The 25918-nt window shown below is 42.1% G+C and overlaps 1 protein-coding gene across 1 annotated transcript in view; it reads right to left on the reverse strand.

Annotated features, from left to right (window-relative positions):
* Nucleotides 1–25918, reverse strand: part of LOC137189306 (A disintegrin and metalloproteinase with thrombospondin motifs 2-like) — a 113132-nt gene that overhangs the window by 22388 nt on the left and 64826 nt on the right. The window contains exon 4 of the mRNA XM_067599083.1: nucleotides 6302–6507. Within this exon, the coding sequence (XP_067455184.1) occupies nucleotides 6302–6507 (206 nt within the window). The remainder of the gene's footprint in view (nucleotides 1–6301; nucleotides 6508–25918) is intronic.

The following is a 25918-nucleotide window of genomic DNA, read 5'->3' on the forward strand; positions in this document are numbered from 1 at the left end:
TTGTAGCTGTGTTTGTTTATCTCAGATGACATGGACACTTGGGTGGGTCAGTTCACACGTCGCCTGATCCAGCTTGTTTCCTTGACAACTGTTAGGCCAATTAGGGGTGGTTGATTTCCAGGTGACCCCGTCACCACAAGTTCCACTCTAATGAGACACACACACACACACACACATGCAGAGAGGCAGCGTAGTGTCCTTTCAGTCCCAACTTGAGCTTTATATGTCTTCATGCATTTTAACACTCACATGCAGTTGGATCATTCACACACAGATACTGTACACTACATGACAGATATGTCACAGCGATTCATAATCCCAAACACACCCACATATTCACCGAGCTTACCCATGCATGCACATACAAACACCCACACTGCCAACAAACACACACCCAGAGTTCCTTGTTAACAACTGTACAGGCATGTCTCTCATTATTGCTGCTGGCTGATGCTCTGAGGGGCTACGCCAAGTGTCATTTCTTACCTCCCAGCCTACAGGTATGCAAGATAGCCTAGATTTGCCCAAACTGTGAATGTGTGTGTCTGTCTGTGTGTGTGTGTGTGGTTACTAATGCAGGCCTAGAGGTCAGTGAGGCACAAAATCATTACTATCAGATAAATAATGTAGTCAGGGCCTGTCACTTAACGCTGCAAGAAGGAGGATGAAATGAAGAAAGAAGGAGAAAAAAACTAGCAAAGGAGGAGCAAGAGCGACATAAGACTGAATCAGTAACTGTTTAACCATAAATTACAGGTATAATTGAAATGTTTGACTTGAATAATGAGGATTTTGTTTGTTTGTGAACTCCTCATAATTGGAAATATGGACTTGTTTTACTCATGTTTACAAACAAAACTAAGGCGAATAAACCTTTGACAGCCTCAGAAAATATTAATTTAGCTGTTGCCGGTCTGTGCGTGTACATGCCTGTCAATCAGTTTGTTTGTTTCAGCGTTGAGTTAGAAATTGAATTAAAACCTGACGGATGAAAAGGAAGAAAGGCAAAAAGATGCTGAAGGCAAAGAAAGGGAAAGGGAGAGGTGGGGGGGAAGAAAAGGAAGGAAAGAATAAGAGAGGGATAGTTGAGGCACAAGCAGTTCTGTCACAGGGCAGCGACTTTTTGCCACTTTTAATCTGCACTTAATTAGCTGCTGGCACCTCATATTTAGTAGGTCCACACCTACATCTACTATTACAATGATACCTCACCTTATATTTTATGACATAAATGATAAGAATATGTCTATTTCTGTCTGGATTTGTCTATTTCTTTGCCCTTAAGACCAAGGGATACATAGTAGTAATACCCTCATAAGGGCTTAAAATACATTCCAGCTAACTTTGTAATAATATGAATATTTTCACTGCGCTTCATACACTGAGCTCACTATCATGTTTTTTCTTCAACTCATCATGGAGAGTGGACTTAATTCGCAGGAAACCATTTTAAAAATATGCATTAAAAACACTCTCAGCTGCTGATGAGACAGAACTGAGTCATCAAATAAAATTTGGCACAAGTGCTACATAAATTAGATAAGGCTTTGGACAGCATTTCTACGTCTTTTTGTCAACACACATGGGAATACTTAGAAATTGAGACCCAGAATTTGAGCTCCTATCTGACAGTTCTCCTTACATACAGTATCTGTGACACTTCCTGCTAACAAGGTGTCTATTATTACCTGGACTCCCATTCCTTTCCCAGCTCTTCCAGCCACTTAACAATATGACTTTTCACCGCTCAGGGTTTTGGTAAAGACGAGGCTGAAGAATCTACTAAATTGTGCATATTGTATACTGGAGGCATTAATGTGTTGCTCTCAGAACACAACAATATACATCATCAAAATTAAATATGTACACACATTCACGTATTCATCAATAACACACTCACATACACACACCCCTCCCTCATTAGCAGGGACTATTCATATCCATGGAGAGTGTGATTAACACTTTGCAGCACCCCTCTAAAGGTCTCCATTAATGGGTGAGACGGACAGGTAGACAGACTGATCATCATCGGCTACTAAATCTATCACCATGATGTTTGCCACAGGAAGATTACAACAATGGCCCCCACTTGGCATTTGGCGCACAGCATATTTTACAGTATTTACCACAACAATGTTACTAAAACACTCTTGTTTTCAAGAGCCCGTTTCACTGAAATGCTTTTCTTCTCTGTCATTTCCTTTTTTTTTGATAAACCACCTTCATTGTGTCAAAAGGTGTAGAAAGTCCATCATAGTGGAAATGTAATTATAAATCCTCATACAGTCATGTGCAAATTAATGTACAGGCATTATCTGCCATACAAAATGTATGTCGCTCGCTGTACGCTAGAGCATGAAAAATTGTCCAGATATACTACGAGTGATGTCGCTGCGCTGAGTCCGGACGGAGCGGAGGGACAGACAGCTGCTGAGTGCCCGCAGCTCTGGAGGAGAGAGTTGGGAGCAGGCCCAGAGCTTTGGGACAAATAACACCCGCGAGTAACACCGGATTCTGCCCTGATCCGGAGCCATTTATTGGCAGGAGGAGAGCTCAGAGTTTATTTTTTTTAAACTTTGAACAGTAGCAACAGTGAGTGTTCAGTCCGTCTCTGTGGCTACTGGTTAGGAGGGTTAGGGGGTTTCTATCAGTTTATATGTAGCAACGTCATCATGCAGAAACCTATGTCAGGTCACGTGGGAAAAGGTTTTTAGAAGGGCTTGGGAAAATGGCATTTTGATAAACTAAAACATACGTACTTTGAAAGAGGAACATATGGAACACTACTGGGAAGCTACAGAATGATATAAAAACCTCAAAAAAATGTAATTTGTTCTTAAACGACCCACCTGAGTGTTTGATATCTTAAAGCACTTATTGGCAGGACAATATTGTTTGTCAGTCATAACTCTTACAAATAAGCTTTACAAAAGTTGTTATTCATATTTTTTGGTTTTCTGATCTGCCAGCACTATGGTTGAGGTTTGGTTACATTTAGGGCATCAGGGATCATTTACTTTTCCTGTTATTAGGAAACTGGATGCCAACGGTGCTGAAGTCACACACTCCACTGAAATAAATGGGGGGTAAAAAGGTCTTGTAATCTGATAAGTTGTATTATCAAGCCCCAGACAATGTTACCTGTTTGAAAATGAAAAAAATATGGGGACATGCGGTTACTAGAAAGAGGTGAGGTTACCAGACCTCCTGCTCCTCAACTCTGCTTGAGGCTAGCAGCTCAAGGCTAACGCATTAGCATAACGCACTCTAATTTCTGACTGTCAAGAGTCGAACATCTTGGGTAACGTAGGTGCAAAGTTTTGACAAGGAAGAAGAATGTATGGAATAAAAAATACAATATCTCTGGTTCTGCTGCATTGACTTTGAAAAACTGTCCATTGTGAGTCTGACAGTGTTATAGAAGTGTAGAGAGAACATGATGACAACAATGATGAAGCCTCTGCTCAACAGTGCAAGGTGTTTATGTCTGTTTAGCCTCGAGTTGTCCCACTTTAGCCTTAATCTCTGTCTCCCTCTCAAAGAAATCATCACTCAAATGAAATCCTAATCCTATGGTTTTTTTTGCTGCTTTTTTGATGCAGGTCTGGTCCGTTTATTGCTGTTCATTTCCCCAGTGCCCGTTTGCAGAAAAAAATGGGCGTTTACATTTCCTTGTCATGTTGCTTCCTCTGTTCCCCATTCTGAATGTGACTTTTTTTTTTTTTTTACATTATGCGTGGTTATTTGTTTGTGCATATATTGGCATGCACATTCTCATTCATTGACGGTTCACGATATTGTTAGTGGTTAATCAAGTCACATGGCTAGACTCATTCTCAGTCCATTGATGCAATTGAGCAGAAAGACATCATGGAGGTAACACATGGGAAAGGAGTGGGAAGAAGAATTACCAATGCACACATTCAACTCAACATACACATTGACACACACACACACACACACACACACACATTTTGACACTCCGGTTGAACTTGGCAGACAGGATTTAGTGGTCTTCTGTGGGAGCCCTTTGATGTCCTGAAGACAGCAGTGCCGCCCCCTATCCTCCATACACATGCAAACTCACTCACACACACACACACACATACACATTCCAATTGACCAAATTGTCCACCTTGACTCTTGGCTCTTGTCTGCAGTCATTCAAACAGACAGACAGAGATGACAACACATGAGAGTGATGAAAATTAAGATTTACAGAGTAACCTTCTGCATTAAAACACCAGCGCTTCATTTATCTTTTGAAGGTGGCTGTGTAGTGTAGCAGCTGCTCTAACAAAAGACAGCGGTGTGTGGAACTTCACACACTTATTTAGGTATGTGTTAAAGGTATAAACACGTACACACACGCATACAGAAAGGCGGAGATCAGATACAATAAGAGTAAGCCTGAAAGTGAGGAGAGAAATTAGACAGAGGAATTCAAGTAAAGTAAAACAGGTGGAGAGAAGAGGAGAATTCTTAGTAGTATTGTTAGTTTCCTGTATGACTAATGCTGTCTTGAAATTAGATAAGAAAGCATCAGAGTCATATCTGTAAGTACACAATGTACTGGAGATGGTAACCCTGCCTTTGTTTCCTATAAATTATACAGATGATATGGAAATAGTCATATGTAATTCAATAAGTTATTAAAGTGAAATTAATAAAATACTATTTACTAATAAAAAGCTCAGAAAAATGCAATAAATTGGAGAAAAGGATTCCTCTTTTGCCTGTGTGGTTAAGCAGCCACACTATGGCAACTTTTTCTCATTACAATAACTCAAAAAGTTGTTCTATGTATGAGTGTCTTCAAACGGAACCTGTGGCAAATAAATGTTCTTAAATCTCTCTCTGTATCCTAAATTTTCCTTCTACTAAAATATATCTCATTGTCACTCACATTATACTTAGAAAGTTTTTTTAACATCGTTGAGGATTTATTGCCATCAACTTCCCGAGTGAGGGAGGGGTAACAATGCAAAGGAGCTCAGTGTAGAGTGAGTTAGTGCTGCTTAGAGACTGGGAGAGAAAGACAGAGAGAGAGAGAGAGAGAGAGAGAGAGAGAGAGAGCACACCCATCCTGAAGTGAGCAAAGCAAACTTTCAAGAAGAAAGTTGCCCAGATGCCACGCGTAGGAGGCAGCCCTTATTTATTTATTTCTGTTTATCTGGCTGTCAGTAATTTATTCCGAATGCGTGTTTAAAATACTCCTTCTCCCTCTGTCTCTCCATCTCTTCCCCACAGATTAGAGGGGGGCTGCGACAGAGCTGCGTACTCCCTTCTCCTATATTGTCTAACAAATATCTAAAAGGGGAGGCAGAGAGCACAGCGGCTCTTGTTCTTTCTCAAGCGCTGAGCCGAGACAAAGAGGTGTGGCAGGATTTGTTGCTGTATGCTTGCACCTGCTTAACAGTCGGAGATTGGTTCCTTGCACAGTGGGTCGCAATACAAGCAAAAGCAAACAGGAGCACGCACACAAACACACATGAATGCGGGCACACACACGTACAAATGCGTGCAAATAGCACTCTCACCACAGGTTTAATTTGCAAAGATTAAAGTCTGCAGTGTGTTCAGTGTCACACCAACACACAAGCTTATGTACACACACACACACACATGCAAAAACACCTGGGAGTGTGAGTGCTTGGCTAAGTGTTGTTGTGGCCTGGAGCATACTGCCTGCTGCTTCTGCATCTCTCTCTCTCTCTCTCCCTTGCACACACACACTCACACACACTCACAATGAATGATGACATGACACAAAGCCTGATGAAACGATATGTAGGAGAGCAGAGGGCTCACCTAACACACACACACACGCACACACACAAATGAAATCTCATCATATTCAGATAGAGAAGAAAGGATTACCCGCGGCTGATTGCTGGATGAGAACATGTAGGAAGGGAATTGAATCCTCATTTGGTTGGTGTGTGTGTGTGTGTGTGTGTGTGTGTTACCCTCTTTCTTTGACCTCTCTGTGACTTATTTCCCATTTAACTCAAATGGAACCATTTTCCCATTTACTGTAATGATTTCATTTTTTAAAGGAAGACAAGTAGTGTCACTTTTGAGCATTTGGGAACCTGTGTATGATGAGTGTTCATGAAGATGCATTTATATGTTTCTTTGATAGTATGTTTGTAATGTGACACCCTAGAATAACCTCAAATGTTGGCAATTTATTTGACAATGCTGGATTCAGTCAAACATTCTATTATTTGACATATATCCATCTACTGCGCCTGATTGTCATTGTGCGCATCCACCTGTGTGAGTCACCAACACTTACAATGTTCATGAGTGTGAGCAGGTACTTCTGGACGTGCTCCTTCCCGTGAAACTGGACCACCGAGTCATCGACGCCCAGCAGCACCTCGATGTTGTAGGCCCTGTCCAGGCTCTGTCTGCGTGTTCGTCCCGCTCGTGTGTGGTTGATACTCTGCTTAACACCGCGGTACAGAGACTCCAGGTCCATCAGACCACCGAGATCTGCACCTGGACACAGAAAACACAAAGTTTTGAAGCTAACATGTGCAATGAGAGCAGGAGATTAGATGCAGATATACTTGCATACAAGTACAAACAAAAAAACACTTAAACTCCTTTATTTTTATTTGAAATGAGTAATTGCCTGTATAAAAATCTCATTAAACTGCATCCAACTTGTGTTATTATCTACAAAGAGATGGTATTTTAATTAAATAAGTCTGTAATCTGTGATAAACTGCAACCAGCCTGAAGTTTGGACGAGGACCATGGCAGCCAGCACTATTTTGTGAATTATTTGTTGTCACAAACCAATGTTTTACCAGCTGAGTTAACTCAAATTAAAGCCATAGTCAGGCTGAATCATAGAATCTCTGTAGTTTGATCCCACATTTGCACATTGTGCAGTAGCCATTTTCATTGGAAAGAAACACTCAAAAATTATCTTTAACCTTTATCTATAGAAAGCATACATTAAGTGTGTCCTGACATTTACCAAACATGGCTCGTATTATGGCGTATGTTCCTGTTTATCCTGTTTGTTATCCTGTTTGTCGTTACCTCACTGAGCAGCAATTTCTTGTAAATCTTTAAGTGTTTGCATTCTTTCAAATCTGCCCAGCTAGTGTGTGTGTCTTTTTTCTCTCTGCAACGTTACAAAGTTTTGAACACTTTTATTGTGTTCTTAGTGTGTGTCCATGCTACACATCCACCTCCATATGCACATGTGTACTCATTTGAGCCCTTGCATGTTGATGTCTGTGTGTCTGTCTTCTGTTTGCTTTCCGAGACACCAGTTGATAGAATCGAGCATGTGTGTCCCCTGTAACCGGTGGTAACGGTGCGGCTATCCTTCACAGATCCTCTCCTAATCAACCAAATATTTCTACTCCCATCTGAATAAAAGCAGCAGATGGTGCTTGCTAAACACATGGATTAAGACAGCTCCCTCACACAGGGGCTGCCCACCCTGCTCTTTTCTTGGCTTGCTGCATGCTGGAGGAAAATGCAAATTACCCAAGAAACTCGATTTGAGGTTATCGGAAACTGTGCAACCTATAGCAGCCCTGATTTGATCAGATCACTAATCACGTCTCTGTTTTGGCCCTCATAGGTATGTATGTCATACTATGTGCTGTTGTGTTGTTTGGACATTTTGGATGCTACAATTCTGGCTCCTACAGTAAACGATTTTAAGTATCTGCTCTGATCCTGTTTCTTTTTCCTTTTTAAACCAAGCAAAGAGCTGGAATTAGTGAGGAGAGAGAAGATAAATCGTCCTGTCTCCAGAGCCAAGGCCATCTTCCCTTCACTCCCTGCCCTTCCTCCTCATCATCCTCCTCTCGCTCTCTCTCTCATCCTCCTGGTATGTAGACACAGCATGGCCTTGCGTGTATGGAAGCCATGGAAGGCCGTCTTGCAGTCTTGAACATGTGGTCTCAGTGGATTCAACAAAGCACTATCCTCTCTGACTCCAGCCAAGGCCTCCCACAGCCAAGGATGATACACAATGCTGCTCATGGAGTAGTGTGTGTGTGTGTGTGTGTTTGTGTGTGAATGTGCTTGTGTGTGACCGTACACACACTGTGTGTACAAACATTTCCAATTGGGCTATAAATCACTGCTGCAACAGGAGCTCTAATTTAGCTGAAGCTTGGCTAACTGTAACAGATATGCTGTTTTTGACTCCAGAGTTTTATTTGGAGGTGCTGGGTGGTGAGTTGATTCAACACGTGGCATGAAGGGACAGTTGGAGCTCTTGTGTTTTGACACATACAGTTACAGCAAGTGTTGAGTGGAGGGAAAAGAACAAGATGCAAGGAGAAGATACAGGGGGAGACGAGGGGAGAGAGAAAGAGAGATCTGCCACCTTGTCTCCCAATCAGCAAGGGGCATCCCGCTTTCCCACTCCCTCTTATGCAACGTTTCCAAGGCAACGGGCTCATGGGTAAAACAACGACCGCGTGGCTAATATTGGCTTCTGAGTCGCTAGCAGAATGAATCTGGAAGTCTGAATATGATCCCATATCTGCCCACATTCCTTTGAGTGACAGAATACTGTACCCACACAGAAAGAGAAACAGGAGGTGGGTGGAGGGTGGGGGGGTGGCGGTGGGGGGATCGACACTAATACGGAGAAAGACAAGACACCATGAGAGGAGAATTTAAAGACTTTTGCAGCACATACTTTTGTGCTGTTTCCTAGCTCGTCTCACTCACGCACACACACTGAACATTTCTGGTCCTTGTTAGTGGAGGAAGCTGGATTTAAGGCGGTGTACTTCACAACAACCCTTGGCTCTTCCTAGTTATAGCTGCCTTTAACGAGCCTGATGTCATAACCACACCATCTGCTTTTAAAGACAGGTCCAGATATTTTTACCTTCTGCTTATGTAATGTTGAGACAAAACACAGAAAAACAGTATTGTGTTCTCACTTTAAAGTCTGCGCCTTTGCAAAAAAAAAAAAAAAAAAAAATTGCAGTGCCTTGAAAACTGCAAATGAGACAATGCAGGGACATTGCATAACACGGACCACAGCTGTATGTTAAGTGGAGGGAATAACTCAAAGTGACACCGGCAGAGTGGAAAACGAGGAGTGACTAAACCAAAGGTTGAAAGGTGTTTGACCAGGTGGCGAACTCTAACTATTTAAATGTCTCAGTTTCATCGCACTTCTGTCCTTGCTTACACTTGCTAGAACACTGTTTTTCTCTCGCTTGGGCTGTTTTGGAGCAAGTTTTTCTGAGCAAATTGTGGAGAAATAAGGTGCAAGAGAGATTGAGGGAGGCGGCGAGGGAGGTGAGAGGTAGAGCTGAGGGGTGTGATGGATGAGACAGAGAGATGAGAAGAGACCAGAAGGACCTTGGGTGTTGCGAGTTCCGCTTCAAGCTCCTGCAGTGATGGAGAATATCGCTCACTTGTAGAACATCCCTGTATGTCTGTGTGACTGCGGGCGAAGCATCGGGATGCGCTGCCGCGTTTCTCACGGCAATACCTTACATTAGCGTCTGAAACCAAAGCGTTATCACTCTCACTCTGGGATTGTTCATTACAATGTTCTCTTTTTCTTTCCCCAGTAAGGATCGTTTTCAGTCCCAAACCTCCTCCTCTTATACCCCTTACATGCATGCACACACACACAACACACACAACCTCTCATCCTACCTGCAGCTTTCTTTTCCTTTTCCTTTCCTACCCACCCATTCTCAGTCCTCATTTACATTTCCATACTCTGGTTTCTATGTCCCTATATAAACTGCCCCCCCCCCCCCCCCACCTCCACCATCACCCCCACTATCCCGACACACACCACCCTCTTTCTCCCAGTATTCTCATTCAGGTGGGGTATAGAGCACGGCCTTATTAGGAGACAAAGGTTCTTTGTCTTTCAACCTTTGCAAAATGTCAAGAATGTCTGGTTGCCCACTGAATACGAGGTAGGGGGAGAAGGGGGGGGGGGTTGAGAGAGTAAGGGGAGACTACAAACCACAACGAGAGAGAGAGAGAGAGGGGATGGTGATGATAATTCAGGTCAAGCAACATCTTACTAGTGAGCAGTGGTCTTTGGTTTAAGGTGAATGTTTGGCAGTCAGGTGTGGCACATCGCTCTGCTCCGCATTCAGAGGCTCTACTGTATAATGACTGGCTTTGACCTTATGGCGGCTGCTCCGACCAGCCTCGAGGCAGGCATGCGTGACAGTGTGTGTATGCAAACATCTGCATTTGGATCAGTGTGCATGTTACAGTACATTTCACAGGCCACATATTTACAACACTGAGCCTCATGAATAGTGATTTATGTGGCAAAGCAGACTCAGTAAATGCAGTATTTACATAGTAATTACAATATAGTGAATTATGCAGTATTGTATTGTAAATACACACTCACACGTGGACATAGCAAAATATACACGTGACCACAATGGTGTAAATACGGGGTTGGTTGGCTGGTAATGCCTGCTGGTTTATAGCGCCTGTAAACTTTTAAAACAGACTAACAGAAACCAAATGAAGCAGGGAAAGGCAAGTAAATGTAGGAATACAGATTGATTAGCCATTAATAGAGTCTCAAAGCTTGTAAAGTCTTGTACAAAATACAGTAATGTGTTAACTTGTGTGGTTAAAACAGGTCACGGCTGCTGAATTACTCCAGATGTAAATGCTGCACTATGTTCTATTCATTTCTTATGGGATTTGATATAAGTTATCCACACTTTCCCATTCAACTGAATGAGAAAGTGTGTCCAAACTTTTCATTGGTACTGTATGTCTAGATTAATCACTTAAATTCAAAGTGGCGTTCACGGCATTGGAAGAAAAAAAAAACAATCCAGGGTTTAGAAATTGCTGTATTTGTTGTAGAGTTGTGGAAGTTATCATATATTCTGCTTGTGTGTTTCAGGTCATACACTAAAAAGTGTACTTTTGTAGCCCAAACAGATCCAAGTTTCTGCCTACACGCACAGTCTGATCTAAATCTTTCTGTGTAAAGGAAAATTTCTTGTGTAAACGTAGCTCTTGCTTATGAGTGGCAGCAGGCAGGAGGGGAGATTGTGAACTCATCAGTGCTCACCTGAGATCAAGGCTCCACACGCACATGAACTAATTTACTTACAGACACGTCTTAGTCACATAGCTCAGGGCATGGACATTTTGTTTCCTTGGTGACAGCTTTATGGGTTGTCAAAGTGATGAGTGTCTTGGACAGAGGACTGCTAATGCTGCTGCTAGCATCTGGGCAGGTAGCAACATGCCTCGCTGTCCCACACAGTGTCCCCATACTGAATGCTCATTATTTCTGAGCTGTCAAATGACAGCTGTGAAGGCTAAAGAGTGAGGTACACATAGTGAACTACGCTTCCCATAATCATACTGCTGTTAATTATTTAGGATGGCAATAAGCAATCTAATTTTACATGGACAGCTCCCAAAAGACCATAATAATTATTCATACATCAAGCACTGAACTTTGCCCGTTTATTAATAACCGCTTTAGGTTAGGGCTGTTTATTTTTAACAGTGATTCTATGATGCTGACGAGATGTTTTGAGTGGTCGAGCCTTGGCTGCGACTTCCATGTCCAAAGATCCATAATATTTAGGCTGATGCATTATATCTACCTATCTGTGCTCCCTGAAGTTGAGTAGAGGACCGTTTTTAATATTGCATGAAGCAGCCTTTATAATCAGCAGGCTAGAGGGCCACCTATCCTCACCGCAGCTCGGTGTGTCTGTGTGGATTTCTGGTGGTTCAGGAGACAAGGCAACCTTTAGCTCTCCCCTCTTACATAACTGTCTGTCTGTCAGAAACACACGGGGCTGTTGGCTGCTGGGGAGGTGCTGTGGTGCACACCGATTCCCCCTGTGTCCTGCTGTGCCACGGTTTCATTAGCCTAGCTGCGCCATTTCTTCATAAACTCTATAATGTATGCAGAGATACACATTCATAATGCAAAGCCACCACATGAAATAAGCTCTACTGAGGTTTGAAACTGACAAAATTCACACTCATGATTGCAAATGTTGTCACAAATGAGCCCAAATTGAGTGGTGATATTTCTCGTAAGGAGCCGAGTGAGTGTTTCTTGTCACATCAATAATTACAGCAAGGAAGAACAGCCCATGTAAACATTGAAAACACATTTCAAAACACGGTAATCTAATCATTGCCATCCACAGAGGCAATATTGTTAGCAAAGATCAATCATGTCCCCAAACTCTCTCTTTGCTCTGTGGTCAGATTTAAGGAGCTCGATGTAAACTGGCGAGCTTTAGTGTCCAATAAGACAGCAAAGCCGGGCTGATATAGGGCTTACTGCAGGTCTCATCCAGTCTAAAACTGACTTGTCTGCTTGCCTGTCCTTCCCTGTGTCTGTCTATATCAGCCTCAGAAAGTCAGACATTTATAAAGGTCTCTTATGAAATCAAAAAATTGGAAAACATCTCCAGCCATGACAGGGCAGTGAAAATAAACACATAATAGCATCACTATGCAGACGACAGGATATGCAGACAAGACATATTCTTCATCTGCATCTCTAGTTGAGGTCTTATCAAGCCCCACTGCCTGTATGTCTACTTTAAGAAAACTTGTACAGCTATAGATCAATCTCACTGGGAAACGGTGTGTGCATCAAGAGGGAGATAAAGAGACAGAGGCTGACAGCGAGGTGCAAGGTCCGGCTCCCAGAGTACCTATAAATCTCAGCAGAGACAGCCTACCGCTGTCTTGAAGGGTTTGTGGCCCGCTTGCCACCTCTCTCCCTTAGCCTGCAGCCCCTCTCTCCTTCTTCTACCTCATCCTCTTCAATCTTGTCTCCTAAATATGATGTTTATATACGACTCATTTCCATTAGCAAATATTTTGAATGTATGAATGTTCATTGTCATCATATACCTTTTTCGCCTACATCTGCTCCTGGAAACATAAGCATGAATAACATTTTTATGGTTGGCAACTCAAACTTCAAGTGATTTTTCCAACAATACACATATTTTTTGTTTTTTATGTGCAAAATTAGCTTGTCCACATCTGTTTGGATTTGAAAGTTCCCCTGGCCCCTCCCTTACTGTGACATACTGTGAGGCGAGACTCTGATTTGTTTGTTGACCCCCCCCCCCAACTGCGATAGCACTTGTCACACCAACTAGACTGTAAATAACGGAACACTGCTGATTGTATCCCCAGTTGTGTCTCTCACATATTTAGATTTATTCCTCTTCTGTGGCAGTCAACAAAACACATGGCCCGGCCGTGTGCAATATTCAGAGCTTAACAAGATATTCAGGGTATAACGTTAACTTAACCAAAAAGCAGGGTTATGACTAAGTATTGACACTTTCTAATGAAACACGCACCAGGAGAAGCAGCGCTAGCTGAGCTACAACACAGCGACTCTGTCACTGGCACATAAATGTACTTCTCATGACTGTCAAAGCTCTGCCGGACCTCCTGTCTTTCCAGCAGAGACACAGAGAGACAATTACTGTTCGTAACTGGTCAGCTCTGACTACCAGCGGCAGCCAGAAAGTTTCCTCACAACCCCTTGCATCATTACATACTATGTACATCCATACATACATGTATGCTGGGACAAAAGTTTGCAGAATTTACGGGTGTATTTACTCTTTAATGTCAGGGAAAGAGGGAGTTCTTGGTTAAATATTAAATTTGAAGCATTATTTAAAGCAGCGATAATTGAGTTTTCAGCCAGTTGGGGACATTCATACTGTTGAACTTGGCTTTATGCATAAAATGTGACAGAACCAGTTTTGAAAAGAATGAAAAAAGAGTGCTAGATAAAATAGTTTAGACCTAGGCTCTTTTCTTACCTCCGCACAGCTGGCCAATCACTGTGTGAAGTGGGTATTAATGTCAGATTGTCAGCTTTGGGAAGTTATAATAATTGTTGGACACAGACCCCCTCCCCTCCCCAAAGTGGGTTTCAGAAGCTGTTAAACCATAAGACAAGCAGTTCGTAACCTAACAAGACGTGGGATACAGGATGTGAACCCCAGCCTTTAGTTTCAAAGCTCTCTGCCTTGTACTGCCTACCTCTTACGTATGACTTCTCTGTTGTAAAGGGATGTAATGTAGTGCAACATGTCCATTATTCCTTTTACCGCGAGAATCTGAAGCAGCGTGTATTAATAAGTTATGTAAAGAGCATTATGAAATCAACAAATATTAAAAGTCTTGTCTCTGATCCTCCTTACTCCTCTCCTTCCTGCTCCTATCCTCATTTCTCCTTCCTTCAGCCACAGCCTGAGGCGATGTCATGCCCTGTCCTGGCTGTGAAGTACTCAGAGAGCAGCCAACGCCAGCCACCTGAGACACCCACCTCCATAGTTATTATGACAGGCCAGCCAGCCAAACATCTGTCAACCTGAGCACTGTAGGGAGGGAGGGAGCGGAGGAGAGGAGGTGAGGAGGAGGGGGGAGGGGACAGAGGGAGGGAAAGATACAAGTGAAGAAGGAGAAACAACACAAAAAAGGCAAAGAATTGAGAAAGCGGAGAGATGATACTGGTTGAATTAGGAATTTGGTTCCAATCATCTTCTGACAAAGTGTGAAAGTTTTACTGTACACATTATTGGCTTGTAAGTTGTTTATTATGAACTCAGTTTTTATAACGGCAAATACAAATGGTTGGGTGACAACTGACACCAGTATCTAAAGTCTGGATCATTTGTTGTTGTTTTTAATGATCAAACGTGCACTCGAGTTGTCCTGTAAAATGTTAAACTGCTTTGATGAATCACTCTTCATTTGATTTTAGAAGCATTAATAGGGAGCAGCATGACTGTTCATTCTGGTATCAAAAGCAAAAGGTAAAATCTTTTTTTCTTTTTTCCTGGAACCTAATTTAAATGCATCTTACCTTATTCATCTTCCATTTTACACTCCAATATTAGAGGGCATCTTTATCTTATTAGTTAGCACCATTTGGAAGCCACCTGTTTGGTAAAAGTTCCCTGAAATAGGCAACAAGCCTCCAAACAGACCATAAACTCACTATAAACAGGATTCCTGTCATGTTAAAATACTTTGCCGTTGGCAAAGTGCAAATAGCAGCACCTTGGTGTTGATGTTTCAAACGACCAACCTGCAGTGAAACTGAAGTATCTAATATATTTTGCCCTTTACTGTAAGACTGTCATAGCCTTTACCTGGTAACAGACACTCTGGGCACAGTCAACTTTATTTTAACTTAACCTGCCTGCCTCTGAGTTGTGCTTTTGGGTCCATTATAGTCGCTCCCTGTTTTTGAGTTGATCACTCTTGCTGTATTTCTCTGCTTTTTTCACTCATTATTAATTTTGTGCTGTTAACACCTGGATTATTTGACAAGACAAACACAGGTGGACCAGTAAATACTTGCCCCACAGGCAAAACAGGTGGAAACAGCCAGAGTGAAATAACACAACAGGTCACACCGCCAACATAAAGACAAAATGGCCAAACAAGTTACAGGTGTCTCAGTTTATAGACCAGCTGACCTCCGAGCTCTTGTCTACTTTCCCTTCGCCCTTTACATTCCTCTTGTCTCCTGCTTCCTTCATTTCCTCCTTTCTTCATTAAGTGTATATTTGAAAGTAGCTTTTGAAAGGGTAGATATGGATTAAGAGTGGGCGGGAGAAAGGGAAAGTCTATCTAAAGGTGTGAGACAATATGTATGCAAATGTTCTCTCCAAGCAGCTCACCAGCATAGCAGAGCCCAAGCCTGCCTGCCTGCCTGCCTGCCATAGGGTGGAAGGAGGAGGATTTATCATCCAATATCACCTCATCATAAATGATAATGATAAACACATAAACTAGGCTGTAACATAGTTATTCACCATCTCTGACCCAGCTACCTAAACAGAGTAGTAAATCAGCAGAGATTACATTGTGATGTTGTAAACAATCAAGGCGCGGAGTGTTTGAACACACCAAAGCTTTGGACACAGGCAGTTGAATAAAAATAAAAGTGTTTTGGCATTTAAAAACTGGCATGCTCCTGCACCAAGAAATATTACTGCCTAGTCGGCCCACAGATGCACAGACGGAGTTCTTTTCAATTGCATAGTGCTCGAGCCAGACGGGAGAGAATTAATAAGGCACTACAGTGTATCGGTGTTACTAAATTGGCAGTGTTTCATAACAAAGTCTTTCAGAGCAGTTATCAATTAGAAACAATTAAAAAAGCCATTCATCATTCTTACAAAGCCGCCTGCGTACGGGGAGCAGTGCTGACAGAGGAGCTGATAAAATGTAATCAAAACCATAATCAGTTAGCGCTCTTTAACAGAGGCTAATCTTGACAGAGCTGAGGTATGTTTATGTAAAGATCACACCTCTGACTAGCTTCACCGGTCAGAACACTGCGCACGTCTATCAAACAAACACATGGCCACTGAAGCGGGATCTGTGCAGAAAAAGTGACAACAGGGGAGAAAAACAGGATGAGAACAGATTTAAAGTCAAGCTGTGAAGAAACTTATAACATGCTAGAGACTTCACACAAACAAGTCCATCCTTAGGCCCTTGGTGACTGTCGGTACGGCGTGTGTCTGCTTCAGTATGAAGCCGTGTGCCGGTCTATCTGTGTGCATTCTGTTGATTGACATGCAGTTTCCTGCACCGCTATTTTCCTGGAAACCCCTAGCCAAGGCTTCCCATATTAACATCCAGATTATCACTGCTTTGTTGGTAACCAAGCGTGATAAAATCTTAATGCAAAGATGCACTGGGGGAAAGCAGGACCTATCCTGTACACAGTGTATCTCTGCACATCCAACTTCCCCAGCTTTCAGTCCCCCAGAGGCAACCCTGATGGCACAGGGTGAGGCTACACCCCCTCACCTCCCAGGCATATGGCTAATCAATGCAGCCTCTTCCGTGCAAAGGTAACTCTATACTCGAGGAGGGAGGATAGGGGAGCTACCAGCGCGGCCTCCCCTGTCTCTCTATCCTAATGAAGCTCCCAGGTAATCAAATCACTGTACACACAGGCAGATGGCCAATAAGGGGACCAGTCACCGGGGCTCTTCGATTTTTATCATGACAAAGTTTTTAAAACTTACAAATGAGTCATTTCTTCTCTTTCTGCATCTAGATTGAACATGTGTCCTTTATGGCACTGGACTCCGTTTTGAAGTTTGCCACAGACACAGCTGAAGAAACTGTGTGCCTTCATGGTAACATGCTGACTTGAGCTGAATATGGCTGAAGATGCATTTTCGCTTGCTGGAATAGACTAGAGTTGCAACGTGTTATTTCAGGCATCCAGGTTTTCCAGAAGTAAAAGTCTTGTTCATTCTCTGCATAGATCAGTGGTTCTAAGATATTCCGATTTGTCAAACACAAGTGTAACTAATACAATCAGTAACTGCAGCATTGCACTGCAATAACTGCCGGAACAGATCCACCATCAATGTTATTAGTTCCACCTGCGATTTAGAGGAGAAAATACCTGCTGTGAAAAAGGTCTATGAATTTGATTCATTTAGGAGCAATAAAGAAACTCTAAAGTGCTCTGGTGCTAGTAATGCTATCACCATTCAGTCACAGCTCATATGTGCTGTAAAAATCTGATGGGCAGAGTCTGTGATATTGAGTTTGATGTACAGTCTATTAAATAAACACTTTACCACTCCCTTTGCGCCAATCAGTGGAACTTCAAAAGGGCTGGAATCGTGCAATGAATCACATCACTCCCTAAAGTTTTGTCACAATAAAAATGATGGACTGACAGATATTCTGCTGCTTTGAGCGTGATTGTGTGGGATAAAAGATTAAAAGTGATTCTGATGACTAATTTCTATGGATAGGTTTTGAAAATGACACATTCTTTACTTATAAACTATTATCTGCTTTATGTTTGGATAAAATGCATTTAGACTAATCCCATTCATATTAATAATCCCCAAACAATATTTACTATGAAGTAATTAGCTTTCAATCAATGTTAACATTGACCCAATCCAAAAAAAAAAACCCAAAACAACATAAACTCTGGCATTTCCAGAGGACAACTGTTGGCAGACCGGCTCAGAGGTGTGAAACAGGCTGCTATATGTCCTCCAGCTAGATTTAATAAAAAGAGGTTATTATAAAGGAATATTTTCCCTGCTCTCCCAATCTAGGAACTGGCAGTAAGACCTGTCTCATTCTCCTCGCTCTGCAGAGCAAGTAATACCCACTAATCCCAGACACAGGAAGAGGCTGTGGCGATGAGAGAGAGGAGGAGGAGAGACAGAAGAGCAAGAGCTAATGTCATTATTTACAGTTTTTATGCTAAGTCCTTCCTTCAACCATTCGCACCCTTACTCTTAAACCCCATCACGTTGGTTTGGGGGGTGTGAGAGAAAGTGTATACGTGTGTGCGCTGTCACCAGAGCATGCCCAGTGTGGAGGACTAGACACAGACCAAAGAGTCACAATCCCCAACAGTGTTCATTTAGAAGGGTTCACGCTAGCAGCACGGACACACGCTCACACACACAGGAAGCTCCCAGGCCCATCCTGTCCAGCGTGATGTAATGAGATATCTGCCCATTCTTTCCCAATCTAGCCTCTTCATCCTCTACAGAACAGAAAGGAGAGGAGAGGAGAGGAGAGGAGAGGAGAGGAGAGGAGGATGGGAACTAAAGGACAAGAAGCAAAAAGCAGATTCCTCTGTTTTTATCTTCTTCCCCCTCTCTGTTTAAGGGAGTAATATGTCTCCATCTCTGTCTATCCTATTGTAATGGAGTAGGTCTCACTACACTGCCTGAGGAAATTGCCTTATAGTCCCTCTGCCCCTCTTCTATATGTGGACACACACACACAAACAGACCACACACACACACACACACACACACACACACACACACACACACACATACACACACATGGCGGTGGCCCTAGTGACACTGCTTAAATATTAATGACCTGATTCTCTCTCATTAATAATAGCTGCAGCGCTGATTACTCTGTGAATACCACTGTGTATGTGTGTGTGTGTGTTACACATATGGAAGAGTGCCTACTCACAATGTGTGAGCCAAGTATTTGTTCTGCCTGTCACTGGCATATTACGCTGTGAATCACTCCAAAAGGATTACTGACATTGCATTACTGAGGTAAATTAAATAATATCGAATTACATAACAGTAAGAATGTTAAAGGTTAATATGTGGTGATGAATCCATTGCCAGTCTGTGTCAGTTTATGCGTTTTATGTGTGTGAGAGAGAAAAGAAGAAGGAATAGAGGGCGTATGGGTAATATGATAATATGAACAGACATGCACACACACACACACATGAAAAAGAATTAAACATTGGATAAGCAACACACACACAAACACACACACACACACACACACACACACACACAGATGCATAGACTTACAAATATACAGAAACACCCACACAGACGGGCACTCGCTCAGTTAAGCCATGCATGAGGCGTGTGAGATGCAGCTGGCTTAAGCTAGCTTAGTACTAGACACAACACACACAAACACGCACACACGCACACACACACAGACATCAGTATGCACTGGGTTGTAATGGAGAACTTTACGTCCCCCTGCTAAGAATAGCAATAGCTAGCCATGAAAGAGGAGAGAAAGGGAGGTTGCGGGTAGAAAGAGGAGTGTGATATGATGAGCTGTGTGTCCTTTAGTAATGATGAGTCAGCAAATTACAGCGGCACACGTGGTCAACGGAAAGAAATCCAAAATAAGGTGTTCACTAATTGAAAACGTTTGCTGGCATTGAATTAAAACTTACAGTTATATTGTTTTTGCAACTATTGGCTTATGAAATATTTGTTTCTTAAAAGCATTCAGAGGATCAATATTGCAAAATACTGATACTGAAAGAGGAATATATTTGTCTTACACAAACATGCCACTCTTAATGTTTTCCATGCAGTATTTGTACGAGTTCATAAGTGCTTTGTGTTTTTGTGCATGTGCCCCGCAGTGTGCTGTATTTACGTGGCCAACCCACAAAAATTCCAATTTCCCTGATGAATTACATTGAACTGCATTGAGACAGGAAGAGAGAGGGAGTGAAAGAAAGAACTAGAGAGAGAGAGAGACAAGGTAATCTGTGTTGCTTTTGTCACGCAGTTACACGATAAAGTGAACATCCTGCTTACAGATAGAGAAGAAGCAGTGTCCCCCAATTTGTTATCACTCACATACTGGCAGAGCTCTCAATGCGACACATACAAGACACTGTTCACCATTAAAAGTCCTCCAAACTAAATACGTTGTTTGTCATTGCCTTTTAAAATAACTGATATTAATTTTCTGATGTTTGTTTTTGGGTGCTTTCCAAAAAAATTAGGCACAAAAGGTACTTGGTTAACATTAAGGAAAGATTGTAGCTATGAGTTAAAGAAAGCAACATTGACTGTTTGTAGGAAACAGGATGTGAACAAGTCAAAGCTCTATAACAATGTCACACTACTTCTATCTTTGTACCTACGGTTATTTTAGGCATTTAAATTATCGGCCGCTGCCGTCATCCATCTTTCCAGGTCGTCCCGCTGTTCTGCTCCCACCTGACTGACACCCTTCCCACCACCTGGCCCTCCTCCACCACCACCCCCCCCCACAAGTCAGACTTCAGTTCCTGCTGAGTCCCCAAACCTGCTGCCCACCCACCCCAAGTCTCTCTGGCCACGGCTGTCGTTACCTGCATTGTCTGGCTGCAGCTGATGGAAATCATCTTATTAGCGCTGTGCTAACGTCTGCTCTGGATTCCTGGGACACATCGACTGCACCTATTTTAATTGGCTGACTCTATTAATATTTCATTCGTTTAAATACAGCACATCACCTTTCCCTTCACTGATTCTGACCCCGTGGCTGGCTGCTCAGTATGTCAGACTGGGAATATGGATGGTGGTGGTAGAGGGGGGAGATTATTTTCACTGTGACCCACCACACTGTTGCTTTGGGAGGTTTTTTGTGAGTGTGTTTCAGTGGATGGTTAAGGTATGTTTTGTCAACTGTTTGAGTGAACAGAATTTATTATGGAATTGGTTTTTGTGGGGAATTTGTGGATTTAAAAGGCTAATAGAGGTACGTTTAAAAAGCTTTGGAGTGCCAAATGTCAATGTAAAAAATAAATATTCAAGCATAAAAAGATACTTAAGTTATTTCAAAGACATCTTACTTATGTATTTTTCATTTATTTTGATTTGTGAAGCAATATTGCTCAACCCAGTTTTTAGGTCCTTAAATTCTCACGACCCCCAGCAATTAATGAAAAATGTTCTCATGATGTCATGTGAATTTGACCAGGCATATTTTTGCCGCAGACTTATAAATGCATTAAGAGGTTCCTAATAGACTGTGCGAAAACTATTTGGAAAAAAGTCTATTCCTAGCAACTGCAATTATTTCACAATTAGGTTAAGAAATAAATACACGTCTTACAAATTTCCCACAACACAGTCTGTATGTCAAGTGACCACAGAAGGGTTGCACCTCCCGAGGATGGCTGTATTTTAGGAAAGAGGGATTTGTATAAGAGCAGTGGAGACAATTCAAATGTCCAATGTGAAGCTAAAACTTGACGATTCATGGACAGCGAGGGAACAATCAAACTTAGATGCGGGTACATTTGGACACACCAAACTAAAAAGTTAGATGTGGATTCGCTGTGCACAAGCTGTAAAAAAGTAGGTACTCACACACACACACGCACACATACACACACGTATGCAGTACATACAAGCACACACGCACACCTGGCAGCCCTGGGGCTACCTCCAGGACAGAACAGGTGATGGAGCTAGAGGAAGGCAAAGCAAAAGTAGAGAAGGAGAGGAATAAGTGGGGGATGGTGATGTAAACGTAGAGACAAGGAGAGGAGCTGAAGAGAAGACTGTGGACTGTGTTGGATTGATGGTACTGTGTTTGAGAGGTGACTATCTTGGATTCACTTAGATACCAGCAACAATTGACTCTATTTACTCTATCATAACTTCAGAATCATTCAGTCCAGTTCTGAACAATGTCAAGGTGTCTTCAAATGGTCAAATATGTCAAATACCTGACCTGATGGGCAATCTTTTTTTTTGTTCTGTGGTTTTTAGTGAAGGAGACATTTTCTTCTTTGCAGGAGGTTGAGTATTGGCAACTTTTTATTATACAAGTAAGCCGCATTACTAAGTATTTCAAGCATGTTTTGATTCATTACTAAATATCTACGAGGTACATTTTGTTCTGTTCGGTAAAAAAAAATCTCCAGATATGAGTGTGGTCTTTGTCATTTTTAACATCCTTATGGTCTTTTTTTACTGTCATTGCATTGTCAGATGTAATAGTTGCTGCTGTCATGGTAATGGTTTTAGCATAAAGAGAAAGGAATCAGCTACAATACTTAAACTTCTACAAGACTGGAAAAAATAGGTCCTCTGTAAAGTTACTGTGACTGCTGCACTGTGCTGTGTTTTTTCACACAGTATTGAAGCTACACAGATATCTGTTCCATATGTTAGCACAACACTATACCTTGTACACTGTGTACATTTGCACTTTTCGTTGCTTCTGATTAAAAGCAAAACAAAAATGTGAGCCCCTACACCTGGCAGTTTAACACAATTAGACACACAGGACCGAGAACAGTTGTTATGAGTTTCAACGCTTAAGAGAGCACATAGTCATTAAAACAGCCTGAAAAAGTAAAGTTATCAATCTGAAAATACTGTCTTTCTTTTTCTTATTTCTGTAAAGTTCAGCATTTGAAAAAGCTGAGAATTTAGCACATTATTTGAGGTCTCTAAGTCTTTGTCTTCAGACGACAGAGTGATGATACTCAAACCTGACATCACACTAGGCTTTATTTGGCAGCCCTAAAGGTGAAAATTGGTGCTAGGAGGAATGTAAGCACAGGTAGGATTGTAATGTGACAGATTCGGCAGCAAGAAACTTGTGCACACACACGTGTGTATATATGAGTCATGGCTGCTCCTGCGGCCTTTAACACCCAGTCATCTGTCATCCATCAGCTCAGCTCTGCACTACTGCTGTCTCAATTGCCTGACATAATACTGTACACACACACCACTCACTTTCTCTCTCTCTCTCTCTCTTTAACACACACACACACACACACAAACACACACACAGAGTATTTTGACAATGTGCCACCATCACTGAGTGTGAGTGGCACAGAAACACACACACATTGTGTCCACACAGTGTTCCCTGATTAACGAGATGGTTTGTTCTCTTCCTCAGGCCTCGACCAATCAGGTATGAGAACACAAATCTCTCCCCGCTGGTGATGCTGAAGGCCACCGGCCACTATTTATTGGCAATCTCAGCCCTAACTACCCAGACAGAGAAAGCAACACGCTTGCCACAGGCAGACACCACCACCGTGTCTGCCTCTGTGTGTGTTTTTCATGTGCTCTGGGTGAGTTTTGCTACGGGAAATAAATACGCCCGCTAATATCATGAAATAACAGTTTGAAAAAAAAAAACCACTACACAAATACACACAAACACACAAGAAAATATATCCAGGGATCTCCTCATTTTTAGATTGTGTGGGTGTGTCAATAGAGTAGAGGCATTAAAGCCGCAAACCCGTCAAAGCTGTGATTAAAGTAGATTAGAACTTCTCGACTACAAAAATAATGTCTTCTTATATCTGTACAGAATAATTCCTTCTTTTTTTACCTCTCTGGTCTTAATTAGCAGGATTTAGCAAGATTGGTGCTGCAGCAGCTCAGCTAAACATTAGTAATTGCCGTATTTATCTGCTTTCAGAGTAAAAATAACCCACACAGAGAGGTTGTGACAGTGTGGCAGCAGTATTCATGTTTTGTTCGCGGAAATTTGAAAACAGCTCCTCATGGCAGATTTTTTCCTGAAAGGTCTCAATGACAGCTTTGTTGGTGAAACATTTAACAGTGTTCCCAGCGGTTATTTTAAGAATACTTTAATTGTTTACAGTATTTCTCTTTTTAATGGCTTTAAAATCATTTCAATGGCTAAATTACAGATACTGCTGCCATGAACTTCAGCCTCCGAGGTTTGAACTGGGGTGATGAGAAGTTTAACGAGAAAGCCCTTTCCCTCTCATCTCCTCATCTTTCCCTCTTATCTCCTCATTTTTTTCCTTTTTTCCTTTTACTTCTTCTACCTGTCCTCTGCTCATTCTCTACTCCCTGTCCTGTTTCTGTCTTCTATCTTGTTTATTTCCCTAATAAAAGAACCCTTTGAAATCTGCGCTGACTTATTACTGGTTCATCTCCAAAGACAACAAACAGCATATGTAAGACACAGAGACACAAACCTACCTCAAACACCCCAGGTATGCATTTTCATCACGCTTAACATTCTCAAACTAAGTGATGAAATATGACCTACAAGTGGAGTTTTGGGAAAGTCAACATCTACTACGCTCTTGTGATATCGATGCTGTACAGGAATTCAAACACAAAGAGACGCATTGTAGTGGGAGGAAACGTGGAAGAAGCCAGAACTGAACTTGGCCCATATTCCTTACTGTATTGTATGTGAGTCACTCTTTGAGAGGGCCTGTATGGTGAGACATGCTGTGATCTTAAACCTGGCTCAAAGTCATTACAGCAGGAAGGCCAGAGGGGATTCAGGGACAGCACAAATGGGGAGTAATCAAGAAAATGAAAGAGTAACTCAACACTAAAACCACTTTTTTGTGTTTTAAAATGTCATTTGATCCTTCATCCAGTCAATTGCAAAAGTATTTGCATTTTACTAAAGAAAAACCTGAGACACAAACCTACCTCAAACATCCTAGGTATGCATTTTTATCACACTTAAGTCTTTAAGCAAGTAAGAATTAGTAGTAATTAATTCTTAAACCATCTTGCACCAGACCCTCTGAATTACAAGGCAACGCGTTCACCCCCCATATAACCCTCATCCACTGACATATAATTACAGAAATCAACTGTCAGAAGTATGGAGAGTATTATGAGACAGACAGAGTGCAACCCAGAGCACTACTACTTGTTTTAGTTAGTGTTTTAGTGTGTGGGGCAAATCACATCTTCTACAGTGTGTGTGTCTGGGTTTGAATGCATTTTTTTTTAATTTGTGAAGGAGCTCAAGCTAAAGCTCAAACTAAAACGGGGTGTGCAGTTGCTCTGTAAGGAGTGAGGAGGGTAGAGTTAGAGGAAAGGAACGGATGGTTCAATAAAGTGGGGGAGGACAGGAAGAAAAAAAGATGAGGAATAGAGGTCAAAAGGAGAAAGCAAAGGGATGAAAAGGAAGGCGAGATAGTGGTATATTAGCAGGATAAGACACATGCACACTGATGATCACTAGCCAGAACACTGGGGTTTGTCAACTTGGCTGGGAATCCTTTCAGAAATCTCTCAGTTGTGAGCGATGGTGGGAAGTCGGGGGGAAAAAGAAGAATCACAGTGGTAACATGGGTAATATGCCAGGGAAGTGAACAAACTTTTCTCTGGCGTCAGCACATCTGCTGTGGAGGACAATCTTTCTCTCTCTCTCATCGCTACAGGACGACACATATGGCAGGAGAAGTAGAGTTAGTGCATAGGCTGTTCTGTGACAACACGCACGTGCGCGCGCGTGCAAAGAACGCGGAGGTGAAGACACGCCATCGTGCTTAGTAATTGTCTCAGCGTGATTATGACCACAGCTGCAGAGGACACGTTACATAAAAGCAAAGGGCTTTCACAGTCAGTTGAAACCGACTGTGTTAACCAGTGGCTCAATTATCTCTATTACACGCTCCTCAGATGCAGATCATGCCACAGTGGAACAAACAAAATCCTCCAAAACTGCAGACCCCATCCTGTCTCACACTGCCAGTCGAGTAAAAATAACACTCCGATCCAACCCAGATCTGATTTATGTAGCTTTTGATATGAGATTATCAGCATTGCTGTCGCACAGAAACGTTTGCTTT

This window comes from Thunnus thynnus, chromosome 9 (assembly GCF_963924715.1).
Source record: "Thunnus thynnus chromosome 9, fThuThy2.1, whole genome shotgun sequence".
Taxonomy (NCBI): domain Eukaryota; kingdom Metazoa; phylum Chordata; class Actinopteri; order Scombriformes; family Scombridae; genus Thunnus; species Thunnus thynnus.